Genomic DNA, 13745 nt, shown 5'->3' with positions numbered 1-13745 from the left:
CTATTATCCATGTACGTTTCTGAAGGCTGTAGAAAAAATAAATTATATTCTACAACCTTTGCTCCTTCTTCACAGAGATGGCAAATATACAACAAATATGAACAAGTATGTGATAAAAAAAAATCAAGTTTGGCAGCATATAAAACCATGTGTGTCCACAAACCAGTCCTAAGAATAAGACTGTATTGTGACCACACTTCCTGATAGTCAGTCAACCCCTCTAGACATGTTGGCATTGATGAAGGTTGTGACTGAACAGTCTTTCCTGTAATCCTTCTGTTCCTACCATTCCAACCAGTAAAGCAGCATGCAGCACGACTGTATCTGCCTTCTGCTGCCCAACTTTGCTAAATACCAAATTCTGACCATATTTCTAAAGTAAAAATCAGGGTAGAGCGTAGAATTTGCAAATAACACGTCCTCACAGACCACTCACTAACACATCAAGCTGCCTTCAGACTTTCCAGGAAGATGTGAGTTAGGTTGGTTAGTAAGTCAATATTAAAGCATAATGTAAAGCTAGATTTACTTTGAATAAGTGACAAAGAGGCAAGAATTGATGTGCTAGTTGGCATTACTACCAAGGTTATATTTGAGTAGAGAAGGACCATAACAATCTCTGAAAGACTGCTTGGGAACACCATGAAATACAGTTTTTTTTTTAACAGGGTAGAGAATCTGAGGTGCCATCTCGAAAGCAACTCAGTCTCCAGGTCAGCTTTGGGACAGTGAGTTTTTCAGACAACCCACACAAGCACAAGAATCTTACAGCACTTTGCTCTTAAATGGTAACCTAGGCTCAAATCTTAACCGTGATCATTAGGTGCTCTGTATAATCCAGCCAATATGATGAAAATCCCAAATTTAAATGCTAATTTTAGTATGAAAAACTTGAATATTATGTTTTTAATTAAAAATACAGATACAAGGTACATACTAATATAAAGCTCAAAAGCTCATTTCATTTGTGATTTTGCTTGCATTATTTTTTCCAGTAATACAGACCAATGATGATTTTTAAACTTAAAAAAAGTAAAAAAAAAATTAAAAAAAAATCAATGCCCATTTCCAGAAAGTGTACGACTATCTCCATCTACCTGCTAGCAAATTTAAATTATAAAATTTTCCAGGCTACTCATGCAAAACAGACTAAACACTAAGACCCTAACTATTCCTTTATTTTTATTTTTTTTTTTAAGATTAATGCTCCATAAATTGACAGAATTCAAAGAACAACTAAAAACACTTAAAGAGAACTCAGTTTAATTAAAAATAACAATAATAAACTAATTTCATAAAAAAACTGAGTTCAGCAAGTTAGTTACAGATTAGTTAGTCAATAAGTAATTAAAAGTATTTGAAACTTCAAGGTGACTTCAGACAGAAGCAACCACCTCCCACACCACCCAACCAAGCTAAGCTAGCTGACCTGGGCCAAAAAGCTTGCAGAAAGCAAATTACACAGGCGGCAGTGAGATGGACAAGAATGAAAACTCATTGCTGGTATCAATGGAGATCATTCTTTGCACAGATTCTTTAAGCAAGGAGGCATAAGAGCTCTAAGAGCTAGACAAAATGATCCCGTGTTATCTTACTTATGTAACTGTAATCTTATTTTAATTATTTTAAACATTTGAACCAAGAAAGTTCTCTGCAGGCCTCATTACAGGGGTTAGAACTGACAAACTCAGAGCAAAACAAAATAAACTGGGACCAGAAATAAAGACCGTGGAATAAATCCACAAATTCTGTGAAACTGAACAATAACTACATGGAAAAAACAAACAAGCAAACAGCCCCCAGAACCTGATAGTGAACTGCCTAGGGATGAAACAGGTCACTTTTTGGCCACTGATCCAGAAGGGCTCCAGAGGCCTGGCCTGCACAAGCCTCCCTTGCACAGCCACGGTCCTAAACAAGGCAAGTGATGGGCACCACTCAACTGATTTTATCATTACATTTTGTACAACTGTCAAACAGTTTTACAAGCTTCAGGAAATAAATGTGGACTTATGAAGGTGATAAAAAACATGTGTCAAATACTCCATGTATCATTATTTTATCATGCCTCAACGCCTTGGATTCAGACAAAGCTTTAGATCAGATATTTTACAGCACTGATACATTGCTTCAAATTTCTGTTAACTCAAATCTGTATCATTCAAAATATGACAGATAAATATAGGTGCATTTAAAAATTTATGTTGGGATAACCGTCCTGCATAATAGGGAGTAATTTGTCTTAGTTTAGGGTTTATCCAGCTTTTGGAAGCCTGGGAGAATGTGAGCAGAGCGGGTGACAGAGGTTAGCATTGCTGGCTGGCTGGAGACAGGATCTTGTTACTGATGGGAAGCAGGTCAAGAGTACGGGGGCAGGATGAAAACTCCAAAAAGAAGAAAAAAATCATAGCTGTGTCTTAAATACTTCTGAAAAGACAATGAAGTCAAAGAAATGAAGTAATCCAGAAAGAAAACAACAACAGCCTGGATGAAAGTTGTGGCTGTGGCCATACTGGACGAGGAATTTTAAAGGCATTATATAGAAAGAGCTGGCAGGATTTATTTAAAGCCTGTATTAAGACTTAGCCATTTGAGTAAGAATATGCCAGTGCAAAGATCTGCAGTGATGTCCAAGATGAACAAAGAGTGCAGGTTATCAACTCGTATCACAGGAAATTTGGCAACGTTGTTGCTCCTCAGATATTCCTGAAATTATTAAAACCGTTTCTTCTCTGCTTCTCTGTGCACAAAGCAACAGTGAACAACGGCACTTTTAAAGAAAAAAAAGAGATAAAATGACTGTATAAAACGTAATACTATGCACAAACAGCTTCTACAAGAAACACTGTCATTTTTGAAACATTTCTATAAGAAGATCTGAGAAAAATTTTGAGAAAGTAATTTCCTGACAGGATCCATTTGAAGAAAAAAAACATTAAAGTTATTACTGTGAGGTTCTTGTCCTGCAAAAACTGACTTTCTCCTATGTCCAAGATGAGCTACAATCACGCTTACATGGCAAATAGAAAAAAAGGACTCTTAAGAAAGAAAGAAAAAAAAAACACCAAAAAAGAGGGGGGGGGAAGTTAAAAAAAAAAAAAAAATCAAGCAAGTGAAGGCCTTTCACCAAAAACTCAGAGAAAAAAAGATCTAAAGCATATTAAAATTAATCACAAAGAATTGTACCATACTCTGGATGACAGAGTGGCAAGGGAAGTCCAATGTTACCAAGTGAACACTGTGAAAATACCCAACTCTGTGTGTACACACACAAAGTGAAATGTTACTTGAGCTTATTCTGTAAGAAAATGTATGATTTCCTATAGACAGTATACTGAAAACCTGAGCTCAGTACTTTGTAAATCATAGGAAAATATATATATATATTTATTTATTTAGAGATTACCAGAAAAGGAATAGAAAAACAAAACACTTGTTTGTGGAGAACATTTTTAGTTACTATATAAACCTACATTGCATCCACATTTGTTACTTGTTGATGGTTTTGGTCTCCATCTGAAAATTCATTTATCACTACAAGAAAATACAGAGAGGACACTAGCAGAGGATGGCCAGTAGCAGAGAACAGTTCCCAGATGAACATACATTAAAGAGATGAATTTTCAGTTGGGAAAGGATGATGAATCCACATGGATTTCCTAATCAACCCCAACAATAACATTCAATAAGCTCTGGGGCCAGTTCTGGGCTCCCCAGTACAAGAGACATGAACTTAATGGCGGCTCAGGGCCACTGAGATGATTAACGTGCCCAAGAATCTGTCATACGAGGAGAGGCTGAGAGAGCTGGGACTGCTCGTTCTGGGGAAGGCTCAGGGGGGTCTTTTCAGTGTCATTTTGATGGGAGAGAGTAAAGATGGGCACAGACTTTCTCACTGGTATCCAGAGGATGGACAAGATGCAGTGAGCACAAATACAGGAGTTCCACTTCTGCTGCAGAAAATGAATGTGTTGCTATTTCCACAGGCAGCAAGAGCAAGATCCAGCAACACCTGCTGGATCCAGGCTGCTAAAGCTCTTCTACCTCGCACTCTTAGCAAGCCAGGTGACACAACGGTCTTATATAATCTGAATGCATCTGTCTTCAAACCATTCACTTTCATGCACTGTTTGTCTCTTTTGGAAATACAGCATGGAGAGTGGGTATGCGTTCTACAATTTTTTTAGAACAGACCACCTCTGGGTGCATGTGCCTGTGGACAAACACGACTTTGGAAAATTGACAAATTTCCTCTAATGAACTAGACCTATGTCTTACCACAGAGTTAAAATTTCTAAGCAAAATAATTTCAGTTAGGTGGATTTTTGGTGATTTCTATATGTAGGAAAACTTTCTTTGTTTTCCTTATTATCACATTAACGTTTCCCTTCATTATGTGTTGAAAATGGAGACCTCTTAGATTGGCATCAACAACAGCATCTTCAAGTCAATATCTAATCTTTCCTTAATGGAGTCTCATGCTATTTAATGCTTAAAAAGAAGAAAACATATGTTTAAAATTAAGTACATGCTACTAGCAGAATATTAACGATGAAAAATACCCACGGATTTTACTGCTGAATAATGTAAACATGACATGAGGCATAGAGTGATTGTAAAATGATGCTGTTGCAGAGCACTTCTAAGCAACTGCTTGTTCAGTGCTGTGCTTCATGATGCTCACTCCAGAAGTCTGGAGCGCCTGGCATGGTGAACATGACAAGTGACCTGCCCTTGTTCTTGCTCTGAAAGTCTCTCAAAGTTGGGGTGGGAGAGGAAACATTCTGCTAAACAATACCCCCTATTCATTACAACTTGCATTGCTAAAGGAATAAAAAGGGAATATATGTGAAATATAGGGGAATAAATAGTCAGTAGAAAAAAAAAGAAAAGGAAATTTTTTTATTAGAGGATTTTAATCTTACCGTGCTACAACTAAAAACTGGTCAATCTGACGGTCAGTAAGGGGGCTATCTGGATCCCATACTTTTACTTCCAGCTTTGCCTGTTCTCTGTCATCTAATTCTCCTGTCAAAAGGTAGACGGGACAAAATACTTATTACTCACAATGTTTTTCTCTATGTACTTCTTATACTGTGTTTAAATGAGACATTGTACATTTATTTATACAGATATATACATACAAACAAACAAGAGTACTTAATAACACAGCTATTATCCATTTAAATTCCATACTACAGCATCAGTAAAATAAGTATCTTCCCTTAAAATTAGCATTTGACCTTGTTTTAAGGAGGTACTCTTAGGAAGAATAGCATCAAAGAACTTTAATACAGCACGATTATAAACTTGAAGCTACAAGTCTAAATAACCAGTGGAGTTTTTAAATTGCTTCTCAATTACAAAGCTGCTGTTTCACTTAAGCCATATTAAAATTAGTTTTACACTTAACCAGCTGTAGCAATTAAATGCTATCCAATTTGTATTTTGAATAGGCCCCAAAAGAGAAATGATTATGAAACAATCCCCTAATTTAATTATTAAACTATTTCTTTTTCAACTCTTGCTCTCATCAATTATATTATCTACATTGTCAAAATTAACCATTCTATAAAAATCACTATAATAATATATAATATATATAAAATATATATATTTATTATACTTATTCTCTATATCCTTATAGAGAATGCAAGTCAGTTACATGTTTTATAAAATATTTTCTTAAGCAACAGCACAAGAAAGTTACTATACACTATATAATCAATTCCAAACTGAATTTGCCTAGAGCAGAGCAATTTGGGTACATGCATATGACAGAAATAAGGGTGTTTTAAATTACCCTCCCACTCAGTACTTGGGACCACAGTAAATGACAAGAGCAAAGTTACAGAATTGTTCTCTCCCTCCACGTTCTTCTTCCAGTGAATATGCAACAAATGCCAGTGTTTAGCTGGTCCCAGTATTTAACTCTGGCTTTTATGAGCTACTGCAAAAGCAAAAATCTGCTCCCAAACACAGCCCCATTTCCTTTGCACAGCAAAGCTGCGTGGGCATTTCTCTGTGTACACAAAAAAGCACTTGGTCCACATGTTGTTTCTTATGGCTTAATGACAACAGCCAGTCTGAACATGTATAGTAGCATCAAGGCATGAAGTAGCCTGTACATTTACGAGCCAGGCAGCAGATTGCAAATGAATTACTGGCTCTTTTGAAATCTGATTATTAATGGCAAGCTTCTCTAGCACACTCATTCTGGAAGAGAATGAAAACGTGGTGTATATTTATCCTCAACACACAGGTTATAATTGTAGCATGCTGTGTGGCTAACATTTCTTAAAAAAAATAAACAATTAAAAAAACCCACAAGCACATTCTCAAGAAAAAAATAAAAAGAAAAACAAAGCAAATTATTTTCTATTGATGCACAGGTAATTAGATTTGCCTGCTTCATGTCATTTTATGGTTCCTTTAAAGCTAATTCACATAAAACACTAGACAAACTGTTAATTTCTAGTGCATTTGGGTAGGATCTTATGTCTATAAGCTTATTCAATGAACTACACACTTGTCAATAAATTCATTTTTTTCCATCTGTGACACACACAATGTGGGTGATGTTCCACATTTTATAAATAGCCTAACAACACCATTTCAATCTGTTAATACATAGTTTTTAAATGGCTTTTTATGCTACTTTACTGTTTCAGGATGGGTTTCTTATCCTGAAAACTGTAACTCAGGAGCATACAGTGCAATGCTCATAGAGGGCAAGCTTCTCATAGACAGGAAAAATATCACAGAAACGTAGCTCAGGTATTCAACAAAATATGTCACTCTCCTGAATAAAGTTTGTAGTAAGATGAAAAAATTCGCCATACTACCCCTTTTTTCTTCAATTAGATGTAGTTGAACATTTGTTACTACAAAATTATTTTTATCAAAAGACAAAAAAAAAAAAATCTCAAATAATTGACAAACTATATTTTATAATGGCAGTAAAGACAGAAGTACAAACAGAAGTATCTATGCTAAAACAACCTAATGCAGTATTTGCAATATAATGCAATATTTGCAATATTAACAATTGCTACAACAGCTATAGAGATGTTTGCAGACAATACTCTCCGCCAAACTGCACTTAAGGAATGTGCTTTGTTCCTGATTTTCTGTTCAGATGATCAGATACCGTCTATTAAGCGGGGAGAAAAGGAACCAAACAGATCAAATCATGGAGGCAGTCAAATGTGGAAGCAAAAATCTTTTAAAAGATGATTTCAGGAATAAAAATGTGATTAGTTTCAACTACATGCCCTGAACGGACGAGTACAGGAAGATAAGATTAAAACAGAAAATTACATAGGTCTTTCAAAATAATAGTAATTATTAAAAAAAAAAAAAAAACACACAATTTTCCTTAAGTTGTCCCCTTCAAGGCACATTCTCCCTGTTAAGACCTCTACATTTACATTTTGGAACGTATAAAGCCTATATAAATAAATAAAATCTCAAACCAAAGAGGTAACTGTGAACCTGTGAACTCCTCGACAAATCCTATCCTGCCAAAGGATTCACACAGCTGGAGCTTTTAGGATGCAAATGCAAGGAGGGAGCTCCACTGCAAACATTTTCAGTGCTGCATTGGGGAAGGTTCTCAATTTCCTTCTGACAAGTGTAAGAAAGTGCTGCCAACAGCAACGAATCAATCACCTCCTTTGGCTTCTGAGAAGTACTTGGCTACCTTTGGGATGGCTGGTGTGACACGCCGGCGTATCCAATTTATTTTGAGCGCTGCTTCTAACTTCATTATAGCCAATCTAGGCCTGAAGATTAATTTTACTGGCAAACACTAGTAGATGGTCAGGAGTACGGCTCTCATTCCCTCCATCAATCATTTTGTGCCTTCATTCTCTTTTTATTAAATGCAAAACAACGTCATCTTAAAAAAATAGCCCCCTTGTTGTTGTCCTACCTTTCAATTAGTCATTTTGAACAAGGAAAACACGAGTCCCCTCCACTAAACAGTACCAAGAAAAATTTCACAGTAGAATAAATGCAACTTAAGCTGAGTATTAAGATGAATCATAAGATGAAGTAAAGAAATTCAGAGAACTCATCAGTCAATATTCATCTTCTAGACTCCACTTGCTGCAGATCAGTACAATACACTCAGATCAGGCGATCCAGCACGATTTTATGGTCTTATGACATGTCCAGCAAAAATAACTTGCAAAATCATCTATTGAGATTTTCCTAGACTGCAGCCCTTTTACTTTCTAGATATATCACACTGCTCCAATATTTGCCCTTTTAAGAAAATAAAAACTGAATGTTTAATAAAATAGACATAAAATTCTCTAAAATTAATTTTTAATGATTTCTTTCAGAGAAATCAATGGTAATTGATTTTTTTAAACAAAGACTGTTGATGACGTATCTGACTGAAACAGCACCAGAAGGGCACTTGTTCACTTAGCAATTCCATTTGCACTATTTTTCAAATTCTCCTCTTTTTTTTCCCCCCTCCGAGCACCTGCAATGCTCAGCTTTTTGAGTGAATCTGCCCTTCATGACGTGCAAGAAACAGGTAACAGCTACAGATTCCTTCATCATATGGAACATAAATGGAACACAAAATCTGCAACTGCGATTAACCATGAACCTAAATGTGTTTTTTACGTATACAGTTTCATGTGCTTTATAATAATGCAAAAACAGGTAACTAATCACTAAAATTAGACATCAGTTCGTACACTATCTACATACACGTTATCTTACTGAAGATAAATTACACAGTATGATATTTTATATTCTCTTGATGTCTAACTTTAAAGAAATTCCCAGACATTAAACTTGTCTATCTAAAGTAAAATCCTCAAATAAGCAATTCACTAGTCACCCTTTAGAATACTGTTGGTACCTCTATTGTTAAAAAAATACATATATATTTTCACATACAGAAGTTACTTATTACAAAATATCATAGAGTTTTTTGCAAACAACTCACTATGGGTCAGCTAAGGCTAAAAACTTTGACTGAAAAAGCAGGTTTCAAGCTTACTATTATTTTATTATACATTACATTTTATTGTTACTATTATTATTTCACTGGGATGAAGAGTCTTACATGATGAATAGGAAGAAAAACATCTTTCAGGTAGATATACTTTATCTGCTGACACTTAATGAGTTCAGCTCTTCATAAACCAAATTTATAGTAGGCAGCTGGCTCACTGCTGAGCTTAAGCAATAGAAATCAGAACTTTTCTCAGTGTAAGTCTTCGGCAGACATATAATTTTTATTACTTATTTTAATGGACTTTTTTTTGCTGATTATCACCATTACTAATAATCAAAAATTGTTCTGGAAAAATTCCAAAACTTACACTTGACTCTGAGGGAAAAAAAAAAAAAATTATGCACAAATAAGTACTCTGATTAAAGTAAGGGGAGAAAGCTTAGATTATATTAAAACTGTAGGTGCAAAGGAAAATAATCTGCTTACTATTTCAAATGCAGAGCAATTCCCCTGCCCTTACTTTGTCTGACAAAAGACATTCAGGTCAGTTTTCTTAAATCTTACAGTAAAATTCAATATATGAATCTGACACTAACACATTTTTAAAGATGACAGGTAACAGATAAAGACTGTATAAAAAACTATCGAGTGAAAGCAAAAGATTTCAGGTGATGCAAGGCATCATTTTTCCATAGCAGGCTTCTTAAACAGCTGCTGAACATTTTCCAAGCCACTCAAGCACATCTAGTTCAATCACACTCTGCTCTCTCTAGTTCCAGGAGAGCCATTTCTCCCTGGAAAACCCTTCAAACCAGACTGCTGCCAGCACCAAAGACCTCAGAGCTCCATTAATGCTCAGTCTTGCACAAATCAACTGGATATGGTCATCCTGATAAAAAGACCCTACAACACGGCCCAAATTCCTAGAAATAAACAGGAATAAAACAAAGCCATGAGGTTTCAGATCCATACAAAGTGATCGACTCCTCCATAACGCTGCATCAAGGACCGACTCCATGGGAGCGTGCAGAGCTGCCAGGAAGGCCCAAATCACCCTGCCCTTTTCTCAGGGCCCCTGCAGACCGGGGGCCGCACGGGGGCAGCCCCCCAGCTCTGAGGAAACGCAGGCAGCGCCCCAGAGACCCGGCACCCCTTACAGAAAGGGATGGTTCTTACAGAAAGGCTACGTCCAAGGAGAGTCCCGTCATCACAGAACTGAAGCATCAGCCAGCTCCCTCAGTCCAGTTTTTCTACAATACCTCTGGAAGCTATGGCCTGCATACCTGTACAGTCACCTTTAAAGAGAGGTAATAAAGCGACAAAAAGATACCTGAACTTCCCCTTTATTTTGGTGGTGGTTTCTTACCCTCCTCTGAATTTCTGAATACCTCGTAACAGTCTGACTTGCACTGAGATTCCTCTCTACTCCCACTTTACTTGTTATTTTTTGTGGATATTTAACACTGTGTAGTGGTATAGCAATGATACTTATGATAACTCTTACTTTTTTTTGTTGCAATTAAAATATATTTTAATTTTAATTTTAATTAATACATATTTAAACTGTTCTATCACCTAAGGGAAAAAAAACACAATATGTATTTCTAAATAAACTATTTTTCTAAATCATACTTCAGTTCTCTCTTCATTTCTGTTTTCCTCAATCATGCATTTCCACTGGCCATGTGCTGCAGTTTGAATACAGACTTATTCCATGAATTTGGAAAATCTGTTTAGAATACATGAGGTAATAGAGTTTCCAGGGAATCACAGTGAAAAATGATACTGTCTATAAATATTAACAGTACTGTACTGTATATGGACATTAACAGTATTTTAAACACTTGTTTTGGGAAGTGTGATACCACAACACACCAAAACTGCATTTTTCAAAATAAAAAACCTCACTAATTTAAAATGAAAAGTCTGGCCCTGCAAGTTTTCTTTTTTTACATAAACCTAATGTTAGCAGCATGTGAAATCCCTTTGACTGCAGTATTCTAAAGATAAATAGGGTTATGCTTTTGCACAAAGTTAAACAAATGAAAAATTCACAGGAGGATTTTTGCTTTAAAGATGAAATGTATTTTGAATTATTCAAGTGTAAAAACACATTTCATTCGCATCTGACATTTATTTTCAATCTTCTGCTGAGCAGCTTAAAAGAAAAACCATATTTAAAAAATGATTACTGTAAAACAGGAAACAAAAAGAGCTGAACTCACAATGGTTCCACCTGGGCAAAGTTACTGGCGTAGAAAAATACTGCAAAGTCAATTAAACCCTGGGATGTAGCTGCTCAAAAGCTGCCTTGTGGGCGCTCACTGCAGCACGTTACCTTGGGCAATAAGTGCACACAGTGTTAATGCAGAGCAAATAAATGCATCCTTCCCAACACTCTCCAAGAGAAGGTATTGGGACTTGAACCACCTTGGGCAAGGCTGTCCAGCTATTATTGATAAAGGGACATTAACCTTCCCCACCGAGAGGACAGCAAAGACGGTTCTGCATTGCAACCAAAGTGCAAACAAGAATATAGCTCCTTGAACCACTTCCCTCAAGCTACTGAATAACAGGACGTTCATAACAATAAGAACTGAGTAGATATTGATGCATCGGTCTCCTGAAGCAGCTGAAGGCAGTAGGAAATCACAGCTCCTGGTATGAAGTCTACAACTCCAACTATCTTAAAGCACAAGGCAAATCTCAGCATTCAAAGAGAAGGGAGAAGGGACAAGAGAGAAAAGCAGGACCTCAACAACCCCAAACAGAACCACCTGGACAACTCCCTTCAAACTCTTAAACAGTTTCCTTTAAGCTGTAGATGAGCAACACAACTTCTAACCATTCCAATGTATCACTTTACTGTCAGCATTAAAGCTGCAAATGATCGGACAGCAATCCCCTTCAGAAAGGTCTATCCCCGAGTTTGCAGAGAGAAGAACAAAACGAACCAAGCCCATAAACAGCAGTACTCGATTAAACACACCTTGCAATTGCAAACACATTGCAAATGACTATCCGTACCCTAAAAGATTCTGTCTGGAAACAAAAATATCTCTATAATCCAATGATAATATTGTTTTCTTTTACATTACTTAGAAGACCTCAAAACATACTATGTTTTGCAATGTGGTTTCCCAATATACACAGAAATTAAAGCAAGCCATTAACTTGGGAAATTACTGCTCTGGCCAACGAGGCTATTTTAAACACTTGGCTTCCCTATGTATAATAACACCCTGACCGTGTTTGTAGAGCTAAGCTGTCATGCATTTTATTGCATGACAACTACAATTAGGCCCACAACAACTTTCATAGGGTAGAAAGACCAGCACACAGACAGAAGATGCAGTATTTGAATGATTTAAGTTTGTTCAGATTTTTCTGTTCAAATTTCGCTAAAAACTTCATTGATCTCCAATTTTTAATACTTAAATATTTTTACACTTAACATTTTAAAAATATTTTTGTATGACCTAATTCAAAAGGCCTGATTCCTTTCATTTCATAACAGAACAAAAACACTGCAACTACATTAAAACTAATAGAGATAATGTAGTGTATATGCGTTTGGCAAGAGAATCAAGTCTGCACTTTAAACAGCTCTTGCAGTTGTGTGGCTAATTTCAGTAATTTTCAAGCACAGCAGAGGTCCTTCAAATAAATGGAAATTCTGTGTATGATGAAAAACTGAACAGACTCCTCCACTGGAAATCAGAGATCACTGGGTTCCATTAATCTAAAAGAAATTTTTCACTTATTTAATGAAACTAGATTTCAATTTTTATGGAAAACATACAGAGACCAGAAAATAAAACTATACTTCAAGCGCATAAGCAACATGCATTTTCATAGCTTTAAAAACCCAAAGAGTATGTAGGTGAATTTTGTACATGCCTCTATTGGCAGCATTTTTAATCTGAAACTCGTGAAATTTCAATAGCTTGAAACATTAACAGGCTTAAAATATGAATTTGATGTTTTAATAAAACAGAGAAGCTGTTGGACATCAATGGACTCTTACAAAAAACAGCTGAATTTTAGTAAGAAGCAGAAAATGGAGAAAACACTAGTAACTGCTTGCAAAACAGTTACTCTGTTCTTTTTCAAAGCAGACGCATATCCAAATGTGTCAGATATGAGCTCCCTGAACATCATCTAAAATATACAGACGAAATTCCCCTAACTGCTACCTTTCTTTCTATTAAGTTCTCGGCTATTTGAGCTCCATTTACTCTAAAATATCTTGCCTTCCAAAAACAAAATTGATTGCACAGCAAGGGCTACTCCTAGGCGCTCTCTGCAGAGTTTGAGATGTGCAAGAGGGGCTCTGGATTTTACACAAACACTGTGAAAGCGGTTTGCCTTTTTACTTATTAAGAAAAAATAAGCTTCAAACAGGGTCCTAGAGGTTGCTGCTTGGTCTATTTAGAGACTGTAATTCCAGAACAGGCACCACAGCACAGCCCTTTTAAATCTTGATACAAGAAATAAGCAGTACTAGGCTAGGGGAGAAGACTCAGTAGGGAGGGGATCCCCATCTTTATAACAACTGCACATGCTGCAGCAGTCCACAGACACTTCTAATCTTTTATAAATCTTATTTATAAGCTTTTATAAATCAAATATCACATACCTAATAGAGTTCTTCAAAGAAATTAGGCAGTATATAAATAAAAAAGCTGAAGCTGACAGTGTACTGGATAGGTTTTCAGCAAGGTTCAAGAAAACTGAGCAAGCACAAGAGACAAGATCTCTCACA

The 13745-nt window shown here is 36.2% G+C and overlaps 1 protein-coding gene across 1 annotated transcript in view; it reads right to left on the bottom strand.

Annotated features, from left to right (window-relative positions):
- MTA3 (metastasis associated 1 family member 3) overlaps nucleotides 1-13745 on the bottom strand; it is a 138927-nt gene that overhangs the window by 68629 nt on the left and 56553 nt on the right. Inside the window, exon 8 of the mRNA XM_026046234.1 lies at nucleotides 4926-5028. Coding sequence (XP_025902019.1) covers nucleotides 4926-5028 — 103 coding nt within the window. The remainder of the gene's footprint in view (nucleotides 1-4925; nucleotides 5029-13745) is intronic.

This window comes from Nothoprocta perdicaria, unplaced genomic scaffold (genome assembly GCF_003342845.1).
Source record: "Nothoprocta perdicaria isolate Ctin4 unplaced genomic scaffold, notPer1 scaffold_43, whole genome shotgun sequence".
In the NCBI taxonomy this organism is placed as follows: domain Eukaryota; kingdom Metazoa; phylum Chordata; class Aves; order Tinamiformes; family Tinamidae; genus Nothoprocta; species Nothoprocta perdicaria.
Note: the sequence above shows the minus strand (reverse complement) of the source record. Positions and strands in the feature narration are given on the sequence as shown.